Raw genomic sequence first — 25,272 nt, 5'->3', positions numbered from 1 at the left:
CTGTCCCCCTCCCTTGATTGCTCACAGGTGCGTGCATATGGTTGGTCTTTCTGTCAAAATAAATAAACTTAAAAAAAAAGTTTAGAGAGCCTATGGATAAGATTTTGTCATCAGGAGAATTCACATATGGGAAGACCTGTTTCTTATCTATTTTGGATAAATAAAATGCTTTGTTGTTCCTTTTTTGTTTTCAAGTAAAGTTTTTATTGAGGTATCTTTATACTCAGAAATGGGTAAATTGTTAGGTTACAGCTTCATTTTAGTAAAGTGTGTATATATCCATGTATTCATTAAATAGAATATTAGATTATAACATTGTTCCACAGTGCTATCTCCCAGTCACCAACCCAACAGGAGTAACCAACACTCTCCTGACTTTTAACAGATAAGTTGTGCTTATGTTTGAATAGTTGCAAAAATCAGTAATTCTATAGTCTAAAGTGATCTGATGTGTTATTTTGTAATCTCATTCAGAACTAATAAAGAAATAAATAATCTTGGAAGTAGTTTCTGTATATTTTTCTAAAACAGTAAAGTAAATGTGTGTTAATTAATTAACTGTTCTTATACTTAGAATCTCGACCATTGTCAGTTCCTGTGAAAGCCATGCTGAATATATCTGAAGGCTGTAGAAGTCCTGAAGAAAGAATGAAAGAATTTATTGGAGTAGTATGGAATGCAGTAAAGAGTCTCACACTGCAGGTAAAATAAAAGAATTGTCATGGTTTTAATTTCTATGATCCTTTTTAACTTTTAGCACCTTTGATATTGGTAAAGAAATAATCTCACTGGTAACACTTAATATCGTTAAAAAATAATCTCCCTTGTAACACTTGTGTATACCATCTCATTTGTATAACTTAGATGAAAACTGTTGGTGCACTTTACATATTATTAGCAAATTATATGAAATACATCTTATATGCTATTCTTGATAAAGTTACAAATTATGCAAATTTTGAGATGTTTCTCAAATTACAAATTTCATTATACATTTTCTTTATTTTAAACTTATTTAAAAGATTCTAAATGTTCAGTATACAAATCAGAAAACACTAGACAATAGGCCACTTTGGCCAGTGGTCCTGAGGGACCTAAGATAAAGTCAGCATGGCTTAGTGACTAATGCTGAGGGGACTTTGGGGGACTGAGAAGAAGGAGGCTGTCTAAGTGGTGTTTCACATTCCAGTTTTGGCATTTGGGTGCATAATGATGCCATGAAATGGTAAAAGAAGCAGCTATGCAGAATCAGGGGCAAATAGAGAGTTTATACATACATTTGAAACACCTGTGAGATCTCCGGGCTTCTATCGGACTGTAGGATATTCATATCTGGAGCTTCAGGAAGAGATTTCACACTAGAGATATATTTTGGAAATCATCTATAGATGGATAAAACCAGGAGAATTGGTCATCCAAAAAATATGTGAAGTTGAAAGAGCAGTGGGCCAAGGGGATGCCATTTCTAAAGCAGACAGTGGAAGAGAAAGTGTCCTTGAAGGAAATTGTAGTAGAGAGATCAGAAATGTAGGAGGAAAAGCCAGATAGTTCATGAAAGGAAAGGGTGTATAGAATTTCAAGGAGCCAGGCGTTAGCAGTATCAAATTCTATATCTTAACTATGGACTCTACTTTGCTTATCTGCAGTATGAAATGGTTACATTAAATAATGTTTAAGGTTATTTCCAATTCTGACATTCTTGTGAAATTCTGGTTATTTTGCTTGTTTTATCATGATACATTGCCTTCATTAGCTTTATCACCAGCAATAAACTAAATCTTAGCTATCATTATGGATTAGTTATAAGTAGAGATACTGATTTTCCTCACTTTTTTCTTTTAAAAAATTTTTGTGGTAAGATACACTTAACATAAAATTTGCCACGTTAACCATTTTTATGTCTGCGGTTTAGACTCATGTTCCTCATTTGACTAAGCTTATTGAGTGTAAATTAACATGTAATTACAGGAGTTCTAATGATTATATCTTTGTATATGTTATTTTGAATATGACCCAGGCACTTGCTTGCTTCATTTCTAGTCTCGGCACTGTATTATACATGCTGTATATTTAGACATTTCCAGATGTTAATGTGTTCTGGAAAAGTTTAAAGGTAAAACTTGATTCTGATTAAATGATTAAAATCTAGGCCCTAAAATTCTAGTTTTTAAAATAGTAGTGTCCGTTTTCCAAGATGTTTTATGAACCAAAATATAAACCAGAAAACTCTGAAGTTGTCATCAGATAAAATAGAACATCATAACTTGAAGCCATCAAAGGATTATTCTCTTAATGGAAGTTTGAGCAAGCAAATGTGTTCAGAATCAGGATTTCTGGAAAATTGATTTTGGAGCCAAAGTTGATATTTGCTAAGCCCATGTTCTTCTTTCTTGTAATAGACTTATATTGCATTAAGATGTAAACAATATTTTCTATAACCTATTTGTTTTTCAGTGGGAAAAGTAACTTCCACATTTCGTCTTAATGGATTATATTATAGTACTATATGTAGTCTTGAACCATTTTTTAAAATGGGAACTTAGTTCGGGGGCCTTTTTCACAAAAGATTAGCACAAACTCAGTTCTTTGCAATTTTTCTTTATCAGTTGATCAGTAGAGATCCTATCTATTTTACTGCAAAAAGCTACATTTTCATTCCAGAGCACATAATTGGCAATGGCATGCAGTTGACAAAATAGAAATACTCTGGCCTGGAATTCACTAATAAAGGAGTACATTTTCTTGTTTTTTGCCAAACTCAGTCTTGTCTTTTACATTGAAGATCACGTTTCTGTTATATGGCATTTTCTAGATGTTTTTTATAGTTTCTGAAGCTTTCTAAGTGGCCTGTGTAATGTAGTGGACTCTTTATTTTCCATACCACATTCCTTGGTTTCGATGTGTCAAAGTGTCTCAAGTCCCATAAGGTAGTTAAGCTAGACCAATTGAATTCTCTTTCCAGGAAGTTACATACTGAATACGATCAGTGATGCAGTAATAATACTGCATGATACAGATGTCCTCATATCCAGCGCACTTCCTGGCCTATCTCCATGATCAGACAAGGGTAGGCATTTGAGGCTAGACAGACCAAATGCCAGCCACCTTACTTGTAAAAGTAATTATTTACATTTATGCTTAAAATTTTGCAAAGAATCTATCTTTCATTATAGGCAGTGAAAAGGTGACAGCAATGGCACGGTAGTTTGTTAGAGGACAAAGTTGGTAATTCAAATGTAGGCATTTTTTCATATTGTCCCTTGGTAAATATGGGGAAATGTAGATTTGTATTAATCTGGAAAAGAAGACAACCAAGGTTCACTATTGAGGTTTTTAACTTAATGCCTTATATTGGGAACATTAAGATTTCTACTATAAATGAAGGTACCCCAAATATTTTCATAGTGTATTGAGAGTTAACAAATAGGAATATGGTGATTTGGGCGGTAGTTAATAATATATTTGTTATAGTGCAAATGGAATACTGCTTATATTGGTGGCCTCTATATACATAAATACTTATAAGCAACAGTGTTTTTAAAGAAAAAGACTGTGAACATCTCTTATGAATCCATGAGAGCTAATATATGGATCTGACATATAGGAGATAATTCAGTGTATGTTCATTGACTTTATTTAGCAAACCTTTTGGTGAGAGTTAATACATTGTATCTTTATATCAGAGCTGACTCCCACCTCCCCACAATTACAGATGAGTAAACTAAAGTCACCGAGAGATTAATTTGTTAAAAGTTCCACGGTTAGAGTTGAACCCATTTGGCTGACATGTCAATTTTATTAATTACTAAGTTGTCTCTGTAGAATGAAATGATGAACAACAGGTATTAAGCAGTTATTTTAATTAACATCAGATACTGATACTAATAAAAATAATTGTGTTCACTTATTAATTATTTAGTGCCTAGTACATGCTAGACATGCTACTATGTACTGAGACTATAAACACAATAGGCTGATTATCTGACATTACAGACCCTATGTTCTAGTGAAAATTCTGTAAGACTATTAGTAGTTTAAAACCCTCTTGTTTCAAGTTTTTGGGTGCTGTGTTTATGTCTTTTGTCTCTTTATTCCTGACTTGCAGTTCAGTTCGTGGTCGATATTAAAGAATGCATGAATTAAAGAAAAAGTGAATGAAAATATAACCTGAAATGTTTCTTCATGTATGTTTTTATTTGAAACTATTTTCTGAATAATACAATTCATACAGAGAACATTTCATTCTTCAGAAATTTTGCAAAATAAAATTATCACTGACGTTTTAAATATTGGGGCACCTAGGTGGCTCAGTCGGTGAAGCATTGACTTCAGCTTATGTCATGATCTCATGGTCTGGGAGTTCGAGCCCTGCATTCAGGCTCTCTGCTGACAGCTCAGAGCCTGAAGTTTGCTTCAGATTTTGTGTCTGCCCCTCCCCTGCTCGCACTCTGTCTCTCTCTCTCTCTCTCTCAAAACTAAATAAACATTAAAAAAATTAAAGTTTCAAAGGAAAGAATTCATGTTAGTGGGGAAGAGGAAATAGGAATGTTACTTAAAAGTATAGAAAATTGGGGTGCTTGGGTGGCTCAGTCAGTTAAGCGTCCGACTCTTGGTTTCAGCTCAGGTCATGATCTCTGTTTGTGAGTTCGAGCCCCTCATCAGGCTGCATGCTGACAGTGGGGATCCTGCTTGAGATTCTCTCTCCCCCTTTGTCTCTGCCTCTCCCCTGCTCACTCTCTTGTCTGTCTCTCAAAAATAAATAAACTTAAAAAAAAATTTAACTGTATAGAAAATATGGTATAACAATTTTAAGCATTTACTTTAAAAAAATTTTGTAATGTTTTTATTTATTTTTGAGAGAGAGAGAGAGACAGAGCACAAGCAAGGGAGGGGCAGAGAAAGAGGGAGACAGAATCTGAAGCAGGCTTCAGGCTCCAGCTGTCAGCACAGAGCCCCACACAGGGCCGAACTCACTACCAACGAGATCGTGACCTGAGTCGAAGTCAGACATTTAACCAACTGAGCCACCCAGGAGTCACTTAAAGCATTTACTTACAAAATGTTCTGTATAATAGACAGTGGGCTAATTAAAATGTTTAGATTAATGTGTAAGTGAAACCTATCTAAGTCTCTCTCTTTTTTTTTTTTAACTGAGTTGTGAGCACAGTTGTAGAGTGTACAAATTAGAAAAATCTAAGTTTACCAAACCTTACATATGGGAGATGGGTTGGGGGTACACAAAGGCATATATCTTTTCAAATGGCATATAAACTTGGAACTTCCAAAAAATTCATGATAGTCATTTCATTGATTAAAATAAATACCAAATGATTTCTGCTTTATTGGTTTATTCTCAGTGTATCATACTTAAGATTTGTAGCCTTTGACCTAATAGGAATCAAAATAGAGGTGGTTCGACTTCAAGAATTTGTAATAATCCCTTCACTTTAACACATGAATGTGTTCAATATTGGCGAAAGAACACGTTGCTACCAAAACTGAAATAAGATCCTTGAAACAGAAAGGATGTTGCCATGGAAAAATGAAGTAACACTCAGTGCAGCTGTGATGCATTAATGAATAGGATATTTTTTTTAAAAGATCATTTGTGTTTGGTGTGGCTCAGAGGGTCCCAACCAGATGGTTTCCATGAACATGATCTGACCCCCGGTTTGAGGACTTCTTACTGGCAGATTACTTCATTTTCTTTCCCTTGGATTGTCAGATCCTTACATTAATGCAAAATTTACTGCTGCAGATTTATATTCCCTTACATAAATCACTCAACATTTTACATTAAAACCACAATTTTAGACGTACAGTTTAACAGTTATTTTAAAAGTGTAAAAAGATTTATGTGATAGTTGTAGTATATATTAGAGATGTAACATTATAATAAGTTTGAGGATTTTGGATTATGTATGTGTTTTGGTTCTTATCATTATAGAAATCTCCAGAACACATATCACATTTTAGAAAGTTTATTTTTTAGAGTTGTTATGTATCTCAGAATAATCTATTTTTGAATATTTATTGCTCACGTTGTTAAATTTGATGAAATAATTTATTTCTGAATTAGTGGAATTTTGGAATATATTGTTATTTGGAAGTTTCGGCACAACTTAAATTATTTCACAAGATATATATGTTTATATTTGTATAGTGTGGCATATTAAACTAATTACCTCACATTGTTGAAAACATTTTTTAACATAGCATCAATACCTATATGAAGTGTTAAAAACTGACTCTTTTTAGTTTGACAATATAAGCATAAATAATTGAATAATGAGAATGGTATACTGAGAATATGTTCTCAGTATGCCATAATACTTTGTGCACTTGAACTTCAGCAATTAATTGTGTTAAATATTTAAAAATATAAATGTAATACAGCTGAAACAATGTGTGTTTTAGGATAAAAAATGTTGTAATCTTCAATCAATGAGCTACTTAACATATAAACACTTAAATTAGGTTGCAAGATAAAATTCTAGATGAGGTCAGACTTCATGAACCTTATATTTATTTTTATAAAATTTTACTTATATTTTTCTTCACTGAATTCAGTTTGTTCCATGCACAGAAATGTTGAAGCAAAAATGAGTAAGTTTGCTTATTTATAAGCCTGGCAGATTATTTATCATATCAAGGAATTCCAGACCTGTTACGTATCATGCTGTCACTAAGGGCTATATTAACCTCAAGTGAACATATATTAATGTATTCTTAGTTGTCTTTTATAAAATATAGTCTCTTAATTTGCTAGAATATCCAAGTATTTATCAAACAAACAAATTTTAGTTTTTGTTACATCTTCAGATAATGCCTTTGTATGCCAAATATTTTGTAGAAAATTAACAGATGACATTTTGTATTTCCTTGAGAATAATTTAAGTATGCTAGGCTGTTTGAGCAGTTTGTGAACCAGGTACAAAATATTACTTTCTAAGAACCAACTAAGACTAATAGACTTGAGCTTATATTGCTTTTGAATTAAGAACTCATGATGAATTTAATTTTTGATTTGAGATCGCTTAGTATTATTTCACCTCTCTAAGGTGCCAGGCAACCTAAGTAAACTACACTGGGGATAAGAAAGCATAAAAGTTTCACATGAAATCAAAATTTAAATAATAATTTGATGTATGATAAAAGCAGGGAATAATGCTCTCAGTTTTAAGTCTTCTGAATTTTCTTTATTACCATGTATCCATATATATAAAATGTGATACACACACACACTTGAATCTTGGGATACGTGTAAATAAAAAAAGAAAATACATGATACAGACTTGTTATATTTTAATATTTGTCTAGAGATATCATCTGAACATTGGAAACATCTTTCCTTATATTTTAGTTTGTAAAGTAAAAACAAAAGGCCAAATTCACATGGTAATAGCTGCTTGTGTGTGTGTGTGTGTGTGTGTGTGTGTGTGTGTGTGTGTGTGTGTGTGTAAGTGAGTACAATACAATACTAGTTGGTTCTAAGGCCTTAGTTGGTGTTAATCTAATGAACTGCAAAAGAAGGAGGATTTTCTCACCTTTTTTTGCCAGCACATTTTCTGATTCAGTCGTGTTACTTGGAAATAACTGTGGAAGGCAGATATGTTTTCATCTCATTTCACTGTGCCTTTTTGATCAAATTCATAGCAAGAAACAATGTCCTTTTAAGTGTTAATTGTGTTCTTCAGTAAAAGTAACTCATAAAGAGGTGAGTATGGCACATTTCTTCTTCTTCTTTTTTTTTTTTTTTGGCTTGCCTGTTTATTCTGATAAAGATATTAAGTATTTGAGGGTATATTAACTTCCTTATTTAGTCTGTTCCCAATATTTTAATTTTGCTTTTTTTTTTCTTCACCCTAGCTTGAAGTACAGTCTTGTTGTGTATTCATTCCAAATGATAGCCTGCCTTCCCCAAGTACAATTGTATCTGGTGACATTCCTGGAACAGTAAGAAGTTGGTACCATGGACAAACCAGCATGCCTGGAATGCTTGTCCTCTGTATGCCTCAAATAAAGATTATTAGTGCTGGCCACAAGTATATGGAACCTCTGCAGGAGATTCCATTTGTCATTCCACGACCCATCCTTGAAGAAGGTACATTAAAAAATATTCTTCCTATGGTTATATTTGATAATAATATTTTTAGTTTTATTGTTTTTTAATATGCCAGTGCTTATGTAAATGAGTCTTCTCATTGAAAGATCCACATGAAAATAGATTCAGTGATCTGCAAAGTGGATTTAAAAAGAAGGGTGCACAAAGTAAATGAACTAAGTGGTGCTGTTTATTGACATCCACACATTTTAATAAAATTCATGTATGTATAAATAGACTACAAAATATCATATGAAACACAGAATAATCACTAAAATGTGAAGCATAGACAAATCAAGATGACAGTTGGTTTTGGAAGTCGGCATTAAGCTGAATTACGAATGATTAGATCTTAATTTAAGCTACTTGATTTATTAATAGATATATATAATCAAATGAATATATTATTTACATCAAACATAATATATTTCTAGACTTCTCATTTGTTAAAATACAGTAGATAATATTGTGATGATTGGAGACATGACTCTTCAGTAAATACTTCATTTGTGATACTGCAGAATTTTCAGTTGCAAATTCATACCCTTTTGAACTTTGACATATTCATCTCAAACAATCTGTGAACCTGGAAAAGTTTTGAGTCACAAAGTAAATAGTGTGAATCTATATTTTAATAACAGGGTTCAAATGTTTTACAATGGTAAACAGTTCCACACCTTGTTCATATTATTAGCATGTAAGTATATGAATGCTGATATCATTGAGATCACTACACATACTATTATTGAAAAGCAGATATATTCTGTGCAGTTTTTGACTTTGACTTGATGTTGATTTCTCTTTCCTTTTCTCTGTTTTGGCATTTCCATTGAAATGTAGTTTTCTTAGGTTTATCAGAAGTAGGAATGATTTTACTGCCAGAAATGAATGTTGGTATTTAATAAAATGAATACCATTATCATAAAATCATAGAATTCTAACAGTTAGATGGAACTTCTTTAGATCTCTTACCTGTGTGATTTTGTTCTTGATGCAAGGATTCTTTTTCTAGCATATTGGATATATCCATTCTTTGATATTTGCTTCTGGTTGTAAGGAGTTCTTTATTATCACAACAGCTATTGTGTATCATATCAAGGACGTGCTAGCCTCAGAAAATGAGCTGGGGAGTGCTTCCCTTTTTTTTGTTGTTGTTTTTTGTTGTTGTGGTTTTGTTTTTGTTTTTTGGGTTTTTGTTTTATTTTAACTCTGGAATCATTTATGGAAGATTCAAATAGTTTGTCCCTTAATTTTAAAAAATTAAAATTCATAATATTATTCCATTCAACAGCTTTTTTAGACATTATTTACATACAGTTTTATGCATACAATTAGATGACTTTTAGTATATTTACAGTTTATACCATCATCACCACCATCAAATTTAGAAGTTTTATCACTCAAAAAAAAAAAGTTTTATCACTCAAAAAATAATCAATATACCATTAACAGTTACTCTTTCTCCCTTCATCCAAAACCCTGGCAAATGCTGACCTTCCTGTCTCTATGAATTTGCCTGTTCTAGGTGTTTAATAAGAATGGAGTCACACAATATGTGGTCTTTTGTGACTGGCTTCTCATGGGAAGTCACCATAATGCTTTTGAGGTTGACTTATTTATCAGTCTTCATTTTTATGGCTGAAAGTAATCCATTTTATGGATGTACCATGTTTTCTTTATCCACTCATAGTTGGTAGACATTTGTGTTTACATCTTTTGGCTATTATGAACAATACTGCTGTGATAATTTTTGCACATCTTTTCTTATGGACATATTTTAATTTCTGTTAGCTATGTACCTAGTAGTAGAATTGTTGGGTCGTATGGTAGCTCTGTGGTTAAGGTTTTGAGGAATTAACAGTCTGTCCTCCAAAGTGTTTCTGCCATTTTGCAATTCCACATCAACTTATGTAGGTTCTAATTTATTCAAGTTGTAATTGTCTTTTTGGTGTTAACCATCCCGGTGGGTATGTGGTGGATCTCATTTTGGTTGTCATTTGCAGTTCACAAATGACTAGTGATATTGAGCATCTTTTCATGTGCTTGTTGGCCATTTGTAGAAGCTGTTTTTTATTTTCTTATTGTTTTCAAATACTTGTCCCACTTTTTAGTTGGGTTATTTATCTTTCCTTTTAATTGAGCAGTTCTTTATATATTCTGGATATTAGATTCTCATTAGATATAATTTACAAATGTCTTCTCTCATTCTATGAATTATCTTTTTTACTATCTTGATTATTTCATTTCTTTTATATTCTTAATTCTATTTTTCCCTGCTGTATTAGACATTATTCCCTTGCTATTTTTTTTTCAATCTTAGAAATTAACACTCTTTACACAAAGTAAAATTTGGTTCTGGAAATACTAAGATGCCTTTTTAATTTAGTAAATCATACAATAATTTATGGTATTTACTCTCCTCCTGAACAACACACAGGTCTTTAAGTACTTTAATTCAGCGATTCTCTCCAGATTGACTGGCTATTACTGTTATATATTTTAATTTATCTCTTATTTTTCTGAATTTTGTAAATTTAAATCATTTAAAAAATAATTGCATATATATTACATGTATACAATTAGTACAGGGTTTGGAAAATTTATTCAATAAATGGCCAGATAGTAAATATTCTCAGTGTCATCAACTATCTGGTTTTTGTAACAACTACTCAGCTTTGCTTTGTAGTACAGAGGCAGCCATAAATAGTATGTCAATGAATTGACACTCCAGTAAAACTTTATTCACAAAACCTGATAATCAGTCACATTTGGTCATGGGCCACCTATGCTAACTCCTATACCAATGCCTTACTAGACATTTGTTGTCACAGCTCATTCCTTTCTTCTACCTCAGATAATTTTCCTTCTGCCTTTTTTTTTTTTAATGATGTGCTGTTAGCAAACAATTTTTTTTTGTTTGAAACTGTATTTTGCCTTCTTTTTGGAAAGAATTTTTTTTGTTATATATATATATATATATATACAGTTTTATATATATATGTGTATGTATGTATATATATATGTGTATATATATATATATATATATATATATATGGTTTCTTACTGATTGTTTTGGCCATTAAAGATCCTTTTGTGCTTACTTTTGTTTTTCATTGCCTTTCTGAGAAATTCACCATCAGTTTGTGGTTTTTTTAGTGTCTTTCGGGCAGCTTTAAGGATTTTTTTTTTTTTGGCTTTTAAATCTTTGTTCTTTTAAGTGTTAGTATTGGTGTCTTTGTGAGCTTTTCAAGTTTTCTGGCATTTTCTCTTCATATATTGCCTCTGTCTCATTCTTTCTACATATATGTTAGACATTTTTTTTTTTACTGTATTGTTCTTGTCTCTTTAATATTTTTCCCTTTGACTTTCTGGCCTGTAGTCTGAGTAATTTCTTTGATATTACATTTTATTAATTTTATTTTCATCTGTATCTAATGTGCTGTTTTTTGGGGGTAAAACTTTATAGAATTCTAATATATCATACAGAAATGAAATACATCAACTATTAGTATACAACTTGATACATTTCATAAAATAAATCTGCCCATGTTACTAGCTTCTCAATCAAGATCAAAAATTTTACCAAAACCCAGGAGATCTTCTCTAGTCCCTTGCCGGTCTCTGTTACTTCAGAGGTACATGGTATCAGGATGTCTAAAACCATAAATTATTTTTCCTGTTTTTCAACTTTGTAATACTTTATTAAATTTTAAAATTTGCTTATGATATTTTCATTTTCATTGATTTTTTAAAAATCCTTGCATTTTATTCATAATTTCCAAGGCTTTGTTATATTTCTTGATACATGAATCATTTTATTGTCTGAGTCCTGCTGATTCTTGCCTGTATGCCTAGTGTTGTTCTTTGTGGGTTTTTTTGTTTGTTTCTTTGTTGCTCCTTTTTGTGGGGGAGAGTCTACTTATTTTTCCTGGAAATATTTGTCTAGAAATTTTTTTGAAGATGAGCTCAAAGATTCTTCCTTTGTAGTTCAAATTTATTTCTGATGTATTGGGAGCAATACCAGTTTACAACCACTTGAAACTAGAGGCTTTTATACCATGTAGATAATAAAAATTCAAGTTACAATCTTTTATGAGGCTTGGTTTGTGGTTATATGTATTTTTTTCCACTCTGTTCAAGGTTCAGCTTTCTGATCATGTACAGAGGGTAAAAACAGGGCAGTTTTATTTCTAGTTTATTCTAACATTAATATTGTAGCCATATGCATTAAAATCTTATGTTCTATTGGGTTCTACAATGCAAGTGTCAACAAGGATGTTCCATTTCACCAGGTTTGAAATGCCTCAACCAATTTGTTTTGCTTACCTCGGAGTTCCTGACTTTTCTCAGTCCCTGGCCTTAATAAAGCCTTACTTTTTTGGGGAAACTCACTAATGAATTTAAGAAGATATGGAGTGCAGGGGCGCCTGGGTCTTTGTGACGCTCAGTCTGTTGAGCATCCGACTTTAGCTCAGGTCATGATCTTGCGGTTTGTGAGTTCGAGCCCCGCATCAGGCTCTATGCTGACGGCTCAGAGCCTGGAGCCTGCTTCAGATTCTGTGTGCCCCTATCTCTCTGCCCCTCCCCGCTCATTCCCCCCACCCCTGTAAAAAAAAAAAAAAATTAAAAAAAATTAAAAAAAAAAGATATGGAGTGCATGTCTCTGTGTGTGTAAACCAGTTCATATAAATTTTATTCATAGTGTGATGTATAAACATTTTATAAATATATTCATCCTTTTTGTTTTTAGCACAAATGTCATTCAGGGCACTAAATCGACCAGGTTGCTGGAAATACAGTCCCTCAGTGATTTAAAGATGTGACAATATCATATCCCCCGTTTATCTAATGGATTTTATGAAAGGACTGATATATACTGCTCTACACTTCTTTATCTTTTGAATACTCTTTAAAATCCCTGTTATAGCACTTCTGCCAGCTTCTTTTTCTCCTCTTGTATGATAAATTACTTTCTTCTCACCTTGTTTTTCAAATACATTATGAATGACTTAAGGAACTACAGAAGTCTCCATCTTTAAAGCAGAAGGTGTTATATTCTGATATTTTATTCCTAGAACTGAGTTAGATAGCATCTTAGTTTGTTTTGAACATTGAAAAAAATCACACACCAGATGGAGAGGGCAAGAATCAAATAGAAACTTCTAAAGTCTATTTTTCTTACTCCCTGGGAGAAAATAGTGTGACAATATAATCAGCCCTGAAACCTAAAGTAAAAACAGTTTTTTGTTTTTTTGTTTTTTACCACATGGTTATTCTCATTGGCCAAACCTACCTTGAGGGAAGGAGATTATTTCATGAGATTTGAACATCCATTGTCTAATACCATGTTTTGTAATCCCTTATGTTTGTTTTATCCAGATTTTTTTCTTATAAATGATTTCTAGTTTCATACCTTTGTGGTTGGAAAAGATAATTGATGTGATTTCATTCTTCTTGAATTTATTGAGACTTGTGTTGTAGCCTAGCATGTAATCTGTCCTGGACAATGTTCCATGTGTCCTTGAAAAGAAGTGATGCTTCTGCTTTTGGATAGAATAATCTGTATGTATCTTTTTAGTCCATCTGATCTAATGTGTCTTTTAAGGCCAGTGTTTCCTTATTAATTTTCTGTCCTGAGTTATCTCCTCATTGATACAAGTGGAGTATTAAAGTCTCCTACTATTCTTATCCTGCCATCTATTTTTGCCTTTACTTCTGTTAATATTTGCTTTATGTATTTAGGTGCTTCTATTGGGTGCATAAATGTTTAAAAATGTTATATCCTATTGTTGGATTGATCCTTTCATCATTGTATAATGCTCTCCTTTATTTTAATGCTCTCCTTTATTTTGAAGTCCAGAATCATGATGCCTTCAGCTTTGCTTTGCTTTTTTCAGGATTGCTTTAGCTAATTCTACTCCTAAAACCAGTACTGCATTGTATGTTAACCAATTGGAATTTAAATAAAATTTGAAAAGAAAAAAAGAGTCTATTTTGTCTGACATAAGTATTGCTACCCCAACTTTCTTTTCATTGCCATTTGCATGGAATATCCTTTTCCATCCTCTTACTTTGAGTCTGTGTGTGTCTTTAGATTTGAAGTGAGTCTCTTGTAGGCAACAGATATATGGGTTTTGTTTTTTTTAATTCATTCATTCATTCACTCTGTGTCTTTTGATGGGGAGTTTAGTCTATTTGCATTTAAAGTAATTATCCGTTGGTATATATTTATTGTCATTTTGTTTATTGTTTCCCAGCTGTTTTTTGCAGTTCTTCTCTGTTCCTTTTCTTCTTTTCCTCTCTTATGCTTTGATTGTTTCCTTTAATGTTGTATTTAGATTTTTTTTTCTTTTGTGCATTTACTAGAAGTTTTTTCTTTGTGGTTACTGTGAGGTTTACACATATCATCTTATGTATATAACAGTCATTTTAAAGTTCACAGTAACTTAATTTTTAATACATTTCAAAGCTTTATATTTTTACTTTCCCCCACCTTATATCTCATATTTTTAAAGACATAATTTTTTTTAATGTTTATTTATTTTGAGAGAGAGAGAGAGACAGTGCAGTAGAGGGAGGGACAGAGAGAGAGAGAGAGAGAGAGAGAGAAATCCTTGCTGTCAGCACAGAGCCTGACGAGGGGCTTGGGCCTATGAACTGTGAGATCATGAGCTGAGCCAAAATCAAGAGTTGGACACTTAACCAGCTGAGCCACCTACGTGCCCCTTATGTTTCATATTTTTGATGATTCATTTTACATCTTTTTATGTATCCCTGAACTAATTATTATTTTTTTAATTTTTACAACTTTTATACTCTTCATACTTGGTTTATAAGTAATATGTCTACTACTTTTATTATTTATTTACCTTTTCCAGTGTGATTTTTACTTTTGTATGTTTTCTTATTAAATAGTACATTGTATTTTTAGTTTATTCTTTTGAACATTTCTTGTAGCCTGTTTAAGTAGATGAACTCCTTTACCTTTTGCTTAACTGGAAAATTCTCAATCTTTCTGAATGATAATGTCTGGGTACAGAATTCTTGGTCGGCCATTTTTTTTTCCTTTTAGCCTTTTGAATATATCATGCCACTCTTTTTTGATCTATAAAGTTTTTGCTGAAATATCTGCTAATTGCCTTAGGGGGTTTTCCCTGTATGTAATATGTTGCTGTTCTCTTACTACTCTCTGTTTACCTTTTATCATTTTAATGAGAATGTGTCTTGGTGTGTTTCTCTTTGGGTTCATCTTATTTGGGCCTCTCTGATCATCCTGGACATAGATGTCTGTTTGCTTCCCCCAGATTATGGATGTTTTTAGCCATTATTTCTTCAAATAAATTTTTCTTGACTTTTCTCTCTTTTCTCCTTCTGGGACTCGGATAATGAGAATGTTATTCCATTTGATATTCTCCCAGAGGTCCCTTAAAGTATCCTTACTTCTTTTAATTCTTTTTTAATTTTTATGCTTTTTGTTTTCCATTCCTTTGTTTTTCATTCATTGATGGTGCTTCTGTTTCATCCATTCTGCTGTTAAATCCCTCTAGTATACTTGTAAGTTTAGTTTTAATGTTTCGTGTTTTCTTATTTTCTGTCTCTTTGTGGAAGGAAATTCTTGGTGCTTCTCCATTGCTTAGATAGGTGAGCATCTTTATGACCATTACTTTGAACCCTTTATCTCGTAGGTTGCCTCTCTCCATTTCATTAAGGTCTTTTCCTGTGGATTTGCCTTGTTCTTTGGAATATATTCTTCTGTCTACTCATTTTGCTTGTTTCTCTGTGTTTGTATGTATTAGATGAAATGGCTATCTCCCTCAACCTTGAAGGAATAGTCTTGTTGTAGGAGGTGTTTTGTGTGGCCCAGGTGTTTTGTGTGTCCTGTGGCTACCAGAGCTAGTCATTCTATGGGCATCCCCACAGATGTAGACATCCTGTGGGCTGTTTGTCCCCTGGTTTTGATAGGGCTTCAGTTGGTATTGTGTGCAAGGTGGGGCTCTAGGTACTCACCTGGCTTATGTATCTTGGCTACTGCATGGGGAGAGTGGGCTTCCAGCTGCTTGCCTGTTCTGGTTGTGGCTTTCATTCTTGGTGGATTGGGCATGACTTGGGATACTTATCTGGCTTTTTTTACACCTTGGGTGCTACATGGAAGTGGGGAGGGGCAGGAGGCTCACCCAGCCTGTTCAAGGTGAGTGGTGGGCAGACCACACCTACCCACTGGTGCCAGAAGCCTAGAAGGGGTCCACCTAAAATGGTACTTGTTGGCTCCTTCACCAACAAGGTAGGATGAGATTGCAAAAATGGCTGTTGACAGCACATCCGTCCACAGCAGACTGCTTTTTTACATTTTTAAATTATTTAATTTAAAATTACAGATTCCTGTCTCTCTTTAAAATTAGTAAATTGGTCTCCCTGTGTTATGGTCTAGGGGCTTTTTCTTGTTTTTGTGCTGGATCATAGGGCAAATGAGTTTGTGGGCAAACCCTTTAAGAACAGATCTTTGTTCTCTAATGTACTGTGATTCTTCTGGTCTTAATCTTTATTGGTATTCAAAACTAGACATTAAAATTGTTTTAATGTTCATTCATTTTTGAGAGAGCACGAGTTGGGGAGGGGCAGAGAGAGAGACACACACACACACACAGAATTCGAAGCAGGCTCCAGGCTCTGAGCTGTCAGCACAGAGCCTAACATGGAGTTCAAACCCACGAACCCTGAGATCATGACCTGAGCCAAAGTCAGACACTCAACCAACTGAGCCACCCAGGATCCCCAAAACCAGACATTTTACACCTTGTCTCTACTATGCCTGCCTCCAAGGTCAGGATTGCTGATTTGGGGCACAATCCCTTAACTTTTCCAGGGTGTATTCTGTATTTGTAGGAACCCTCCCTCATGTGCCTCCTCTGAGGTGGTTTTTGGGGCAAGGTGTGTCTGCCTTCCCACTCTTCTACGTGTGTCTTTCTTGGCTTTTGAGTGGAGGTGCTACTCATCTAGTTCATGGATCCTAGAGGAAAAGCATGCCATATGTAGTTATAAATTTGTTGTGTCCATGGGAGGAGGTGAGTTCAGGGTCTTCCTATGTCATCATCTTGAACTCTCTCATGAAGAATTGATGTTAACAAACCTACAGAGTGTGTGTGTGTGTGTGTGTGTGTGTGTGTGTGTGTGTGTGTGTGTGTGTTTTATTTGAGAAAGGAGAGAGGGTGGTATTTATGTGTATGTATGTGTTGATATTCTTAGGTTGCAAGGAACAGAAATCAAGTCAGGAGAACTTAAACAAAAATGGAACTTATGATTCATTCTCCACATATTCTATTACAGAAAGCAACTTTAACTTTTAGTTAAAATTTTGATACTAATCTCACTATTTGTCTCTGGTAATTATGAGCACCATGCTTTCAATTAAAACTTTCTCTTATTTCTTTCTTTGTTGTTTTCCTTGTCCTCACAACTCCTTTTGAATTATTTTTTCTTGCTTTGTCTTTGGTGTTGCTTGGTTATTCTGAGTTACAGATTTCTCTTGAAACTAATTTATCGAAACCAATTATTTAAACTTACGGAATGAATAACAATAATATTTCCTATGTAACTAAAGTTTTGTGCTTCAAACCGTTTATTTGATGGAAATATTTCAGTATATTGCATGGTGTGTGTGTGTGTGTGTGTGTGTGTGTGTGTGTGTATAGTGATGGGTTGTTAATCATACCGCTCTGATTTACAAAGGAAATTCAAATCCATTGTTTCTGTAGAGAAAAGTAGGGCCGCTCTCCCCACTGCTTGCTACTGCCCACCCCCAGCCTCACTATCTTTTTCTGTGTTTAAACAAGGACAACTCTACTGTTGCAGGGTCTTAGCATATGCTGTATATGTGACTGCCTCCTTCTTGATCTTTTTTCTAGCCTTGTTCTCACTTTTTAGGCTTCTATGTATTTAACTTGTCAGCTCCGTCTGTTCTGTGATGTTACTGCTTCTGACTCATCACTCTTAATACTCCTATCCCTATTTTAATTATTTTTATTCAGCTCCTGATTGCCCTCCTAGGGTAAAAAGTGTAAGAAGTGTATCTGTCTTGTTCACGGTACTATTCCTATCATTTAGCACAATTTAGCACAATGAATGGCACGAAATAGGGGTTCACTAAATAGTTGTAGAGTATGCTATTTGGCAAATAATTTTTGGTTACTGTAAGGAGAAAAAAGAACTTAAAGAATGAAAAGGTAAATTTCTGATGTGTCTTCAAGTTCGTAAATAATTGAAAAAAAATTCTTTGTCATTATGACATGAAAAAAAAAGAAAAACAATTACAAAATGATCAATAGAATGAGCATGGAGGGTTCTCCTAGATTTCAGGCATAACTGAATTTGGACTTCAGAAGTTCATAATGAGGAGCTGTTTGTTGAAATGTGTCATCTGATTTCAATTGCCATAGAAAGGGAGAGATGATCTCTAATGTGGTCAGATCAAATCTGTATAGGGTGTTTGGGTCAAAATCAACATCTTGAGTTTCATTACGAAGCATTTGCAGTGAGGCTTGCAGATGTAATTTGCTACATCTATCTCACACCTCTGAGCAGATGGGTTTCTACACTGTGCCTAGTAGAGGTTTGTTTTTTCTTCTTTGAAAGAGTTGCCTGCAACTTTAATAAAATATTTTGACAGAAATGGAATATTGAGATCATTTATAAATTAAAACTTTGCTATTGTTGGCTTTAGTGAATTTTCATAGAAACTGACGTTAAAATTGTTGAGCATCTATGAAAAACAGAAAGTTTTCCCATGTAATTCTTTTTTATCTTTTTGGTTTATATTGTTCTATCTTGAGTTTTTTAATATCTTAATTTGATAATTACAATTTCTACTTATTCTGAAAGAAGATGTACTATTACATTAGATTTTTTCCAGTTTTACACAATGTCTTTAATTGTAGTCCTTAATCCATATGTAAATAAGATACCTTGGGGAAAAGAAAAAGCTCAGAAAAAAGCTTAAGATTTGTTCTCGATGCTGCTGCTGTTAAATAAATCTCTTGGATACCATCATGTATGTATTACAAATGAAGTTAAGGTGTTGAAATGCCTAAATGTAGTTAATACAATTGCTGTATACATCATTATTTTCTCAATAGCTCACATCCATCCTGCTCCATCATTTGTTTAGTCATGGATTCTGTGACTTTCAAAGACTTGAGAATGAACCTTATTTAATTGCTTCCCTGTCAGTCAATTTTGTATTTCCCAACACCCCCCCACACACATATGCGAACAATTTTATAAACAAAAACAAAAATGGCAGAACTAGTGTATATTTTACCTTTAAAATATATAATTTAAAATTCACTTAAGATCATAAAAATGGGTTTTTGAAATGATACCAAGGTAACCTAGTTTCATTAAAGGAATTTTTTAAACATTGGGATATAATTGACACATAGCATTGTGTAAGTTTAAGGTATATAACATATCAGTTTGCTACATTTATATATTGCAATATGATTACCATCATAGTGTCAGCTAACACTTCTGTAGGTCACATAATTATCATTTCTCTTTTGTGATGAGAACATTTAATACCTAGTCTCTTAGCAACTTTAAAGTATGTAATACAGTATTACTGACTATAATCAGTAAGTTGTACATTAGGATTCCAGAACTTCTTCATCTTCTAGTTGCAAGTTTGTAACCTTTAACAGCATCCCCCCAATTTTCCCACCCCTGAGCCCCTGGTAACCACCATCCTACTCTCTGTCTCTGTGAGTACAGCTTGTTTAGATTCCATATGCAAGTGATATATAGTATTTGTCTTCCTCTCTCTGACTTATCTCACTTAGCATAAGTCTTCATTAAAGGAACTTCTAAAGCACGAATATACAAGAGAGAAAAATCACTTTGGTGATAACCAGTATTAACGATTTAGTTTTGTATTTCTTCCCAGAGCTTGTTTTTTCTCTTTTGTTTGATAAATATATACATACATATACGTATATAGTATCCATGTTGTAAAATGATTATGTGATCATTAGCAACCAAAGTATGCCAGAGAGTGGAATATAAATGAGGACCTTGAATAATAGTAGCTCTGCTCAACCACTGACAATTGGGCTTGAGTACTTCCTTTTCTACTACTGTCCTTATATTTTTAAATACCTCTTTTGAAATATAATTTACATTCATAATATTTACTCATTGTATGCCTACAGTTCAGTGATTTTTGAGGAAATGTATAAAGATATGCAACCATCACTCCAAATACAGTTGTAGAACATTTCTGTCACCTCAGATTTCCCTTATGTCCATTTTGTAATTAATTTCTGTTCCCCACACTCCAGTCCTAACCCCCTATTGATCTGATTTCTGTCTTTATAAACTTGGCTTTTCTGGACATTTATTAAAAGGGAATCATACAGTATGTAGTTTTTTGCATCTTAAGATCTTATGTATTTATGTATCAGTGTACCCAGGGTACACTTTTTTTCACTTAGTATAATATTTTCATTAAAAAATTTTTTTTTACATTTATTTATTTTTGATAGAGACAGAGCACAAGTGGGGGGGGGCAGAGAGACAGGGATACACAGAATCCAAAGTGGGCTCCAGGCTCTGAGCTGTCAGTACAGAGCCCGACGCAGGGCTCAAACTCAAACCACAGGATCATGACCTGAGCCGATGTCGGACGCTTAACCGACTGAGACACCCAGGTGCCCCATCACTTAGTGTAATATTTTTAAAGTTCATTCATGATATACCATGTATCATTATGTACCATGTACATAATGACAATTATAAGTAATAATTCTGTGGTTATGTCACATTTTGTTTATTAATTTTACAGTTAATATTCAATTGTGCAGTCATCAGTTTTTGACTATTATGATTAATGCTGCTGTGAACATTTGGGTACATGAATTTATATAGACAAATGTTATTTATGATAGAGTCTTTGGGGTAGAATTACTGGATTTTATAGTAACTTTTTATTGAATATTTCAAGAAATTGCCCAACATTTCAGAAGTGATTGTACCATTTGACATTACCACTATTAACGTATTAGAATTTTACTTTCAATATATCTTTGCCAGCACTTAGTATTTTTGCCATTCTAAAAGAGTATGTAGTACTTTATTGGGGCAGTCAGTTTGCGTTTCTGTAATGACTAATGTTAATGGACTTTTTTCATGTACTTACTACATATTTCCTTAGTGAAATGTGTATTTAAATTGTCCATTTTTTAGTTATCTTCTAATTTTTGAGTTGTAAGAGTTCTTATATGTTCTAGATGGAGGTCCTTTTTCAGATATATTATTTACTAATATTTTCTTCTAGGTTGGGGCTTTTGTTTGCATTTTCTTTTTTTTTTTTTTAATTCAAATTCCAGTTAGTTAACTTGCAGTGTTATTTGTTTCAGGTATACAATGTAGTAGTGATTAACCACTTTGATACATCACCAGGTGCTCATCACAACAAGTGCACTCCTTAATCCCCATCACCTATTTTACCCATTCCTCCACCTGCCTCTCCTCTGGTATCTGTCAGTTCTTTATAGTTGAGTCTGTTTCTTCATTTGCTTCTCTCCCTCTTTCCTTTTTTATCCTCTATGCTTGTTTGTTTTGTTTCTTAACTTGCACATATGGGTGAAATCATACGGTATTTGTCTTTCTGACTGACTTATTTCACTTAGCATAATACTCAGTAGCTCCATTCACATTATTGCAAATGGGAAGATTTCATTCTCTTTATTATGGTTGAGTAATATTCCATTATGTATATATACTGCATTGTTTTTATCCATTCATCAGTTGATGGACACTGGAGCTGTTTCCATAGTTTGAATTTGCATTTTCCTAATAGTTTTATAACTTAAATTTTAGAATTTAATAAAATCCTCTTTCATTTTCTTTATTAATTGTGCTTTGGGTGACTTAGTTTTAACTCTTACAATATGGTCTATGGTCCTTTTTGATGTATTTTTTTTTGTATGATGTGAGATAAGAGTCTTAAATTCATTTTATTATATGCGGATATTTAATTTTCTTAGCATCGTATTCAAAAGATTGTCCTTACGGAACTGTCTTGGCACCTTTGCTGAAAATCAGTCAACCATAAATCTAAGTCACTTTTTCCCCCTGTACTCTCAATTCTATTCCATTGATCTATATGCCTATCCTTGTGCCTGTACCACACAGTGATAATTACTGTGGTGTTATATTGTCTTTAAAATTATGTAATACAAGTCGTCCAACTTCCTTTTTTTCTTTGAAATTATTTTGTCTATTTTAAATTCTTTGCATTCCTATGCAAGTTTAAGCGTTAGCTTATTGGTTTCTACAAAAAAGAACCTGCAAAGACTTTGATAGGAATGGCATTTAACTTATAAATGAAATATTGGGGATATTTCCCATCTTGACAATGTTGAGTCCTTCAGTTTATGATCCTAAAATGTTTCTCCTTTTATTTATGCCTTCAATTTTATTCAGCAGTATTTTGCAGATTTCAGTGTGTTGAATGCCTTGCATGTCCTTTGTTGAAATTTTAAAATGCATTTAAGTTGCTGTGATTGGAATTATGTTCTTATTTTCATTTTTAAAATTTTTCATTGCCTGTATCTAAAAGTATAATTTTGTATATTTCCCTCATATCCTGTGACGTCACCAGACTTGTTTATTCTAGTTGTTAGTGTGGAGTCTCTGAAATTTTCTATAAAGTGAGCTATGCCATCTATGAATAAAGACTCTGTTACTTCTTTGTTTCCAATCTGCACGTCATTAATTTTTTCTTTTGTTTTTACCTTAGTACATTGGCTGGAATCTTCGGTACAATGCTGCATAAAACTAATGAGAACACATATCCTTGCCTTATTCCCAAATCTTGAGAGAAAGCCTATAGAATGTCACCACTAAGTATTATGGTAGCTATGTATTTTTCATAGATGTCCTTCATCAGGTTGAGAAAGATCCATTCTATTCCCAATTTTTTCAGGCTTTTTACCATGAAATGCTTTGAATTTTTTCAGATGCTTTTATGAAACCATTCAGATACTGGTGTGTGTGTCTTTTACTATTAATGTTGCATATTAATCAGTTTTACATAATTAATTGTTTAAACGATTAAACTAATCTTGGATTTGGAGATGGATCCTGCTTGGTTATGGTGTATCATCTCTTCATATGGTACTGGACACAGTTTGCTTTTTTTTTTTTTTTTTAAGGATTTTGTATATATTTTCATGACAGATTTTAGTTTATAGTTTTCTGGCAGCGTCTGCCCTGGTTTTCATAACGGGATAATGCTAGCCTTGTAGAATGAGTTGGGAAGTCTTTCCACCTGTTCTGTTTCTGGAAGCGTTCCTGGACAAATAGCATTATTTCATTAATTTTGGTAGAAATCACCCTTGAAGGCCTGGGGAATGGGTAGACCTTTTTTTGTAGAAAGTTTTTGAATTAATAATTCAATCACTTTATTTGTTTTAGGCCTATTCAGAGTTTCTGTTCCTCTTCTAGTCAGTCTTAATAAATTGTGTCTAGAAAGTTATCCATTTATCTAAGTTTTCTAAATTGTTGCGGCATACAGAATTGTTCATAATACTGTATTTTAATCCTTTTAAATTTCTTTAGGGTTGATGTAATATTCCTCCTTTAATTCTTCATTTTAGTAAGTTGTGGATTCTTTTTTTGAGGTTAGTCTAGTTAAAGGGTTATCACATTGCTGATCTATTCGTAGAATCAACTTTTAGCTTTATTGTTTTTCTGTTGTGTTTCTTAAAGGGATAACTTAAGTTATGGATATGAAATGTATGATACAGACACTTAATACTATAAACTTTTCTTTAAGCATTATTCTAATTTCCAAATACTGTTATTTAATGCACAATATTTTGAATTTTCCTTATGCTTTCTTCTCTGGCCCCCGGTTATTTAGAAACCATGCATTGTTTAACTTCCATGTATTGAAAATTTCAGGTTTCTATTTTTTCCTGTTTTCTAATTTAGTCCCATTGTGGTCTAGACCATATATTTAATAATTTCAATCCTTTTAACTATATTAAGACTTGCATTATGGTCTATCATATGGTCTATTTCAGAGAGTGTTCCATATGTGCTTCAGTGAATTTTCTATAGTAGTTGGTGCAACATTCTATGTATGTCAGTTAGATCAAATGGGTTGATATTGCTTTATACTCTTCTGTACCAATGCTGACTTTCTATCTACTTATTCCATTATTGAGAGTGGAGTATTGAGATATTCAAGTGTTACTGTTTAGTTGCTTAGTCTTTAAATCTTGTCAGGTTTTGCTTCATATATTTCCCTATTAAATGTCTTTCTTTCTATAATACTCTCTTAAATTTATTTTGTTATTTATTATAGTTATTCCAATATTTTTATGCTTATAGTTTTTATGATGTATCTTTCCCATCCTTTTACTTTAAATTTTTAAAAATATTTTATTTGATATTTGAGAGAGAGTGTGTCAACAGGTAAAGGGAAGAGAGAGAGGAGGAGAGAGGATCCAAAGTAGACTTCATGCTGACAGGCTAACAACTGCAAGCCTGATGCAGTGTTTGAACTCATGAATGTTGAGATCACGAACTGAGCTCAAGTTGGATGCTCAACTGACTGAGCAACCCATGTTCCCCTCCCCCATCCTTTTACTTTAAATGTAGTTCTGTTTTTGAATGAAGGTAATTAATTTAGTTAGGTCTTGCTTATTTTTGCAGTCTGAAAATACCTTATTTTTAAGTGAGGTGTTTAGACCATCTGTATTTTGTGTCTTATTGACATATTTGAATAAAATGGGTCATTAGCTATTTTTTGTTTTGTGTATTTTGTTCCTCTGATCTTTTTTTACTGCCTCCTATATCTGAAATGCATATTTTAGTGTACGATTCTATTTTCTCCATCAGTTTTTCTTTTTACTATGTACTGTTTTTTATAATTATGGTTCTCTTTTCTGAGGAAACTGGATTTTATCTCTTTTTTTAATGTATTTATTTTTGAAAGAGAAAGCGAGCAAGTGTGTGGGAGGGACAGAGAGAGAGAGAGAAAGGGGGGTACAGAGGATTCCAAGTTGGTCTCACGCTGACAGCAGTAAGCCTGATGCAGGGCTCAAACTCAAGAACCATGAGATCGTGACCTGACCAGAAGTCAGACACTCAACTGACTGAGCCACCCA

General features: G+C 33.2%; 1 protein-coding gene across 2 annotated transcripts in view; it reads left to right on the top strand.

The window, feature by feature from the left end:
- VPS13B (vacuolar protein sorting 13 homolog B) overlaps window positions 1–25,272 on the top strand; it is an 806,197-nt gene that overhangs the window by 385,749 nt on the left and 395,176 nt on the right. For both annotated transcript variants that reach the window (XM_047088880.1, XM_047088879.1), the window contains exons 22-23: window positions 575–702; window positions 7,870–8,104. In XM_047088880.1, the coding sequence (XP_046944836.1) occupies window positions 575–702; window positions 7,870–8,104 (363 nt within the window). The remainder of the gene's footprint in view (window positions 1–574; window positions 703–7,869; window positions 8,105–25,272) is intronic.

The sequence above is a fragment of the Lynx rufus genome, unplaced genomic scaffold (genome assembly GCF_022079265.1).
Source record: "Lynx rufus isolate CCGP_SWC_20201006 ecotype Redwood Valley unplaced genomic scaffold, mLynRuf1.p SCAF_26, whole genome shotgun sequence".
NCBI lineage: Eukaryota > Metazoa > Chordata > Mammalia > Carnivora > Felidae > Lynx > Lynx rufus.
The sequence above is the reverse complement of the archived record's forward strand: the minus strand, read 5'-3'. Positions and strand labels throughout refer to the sequence as shown.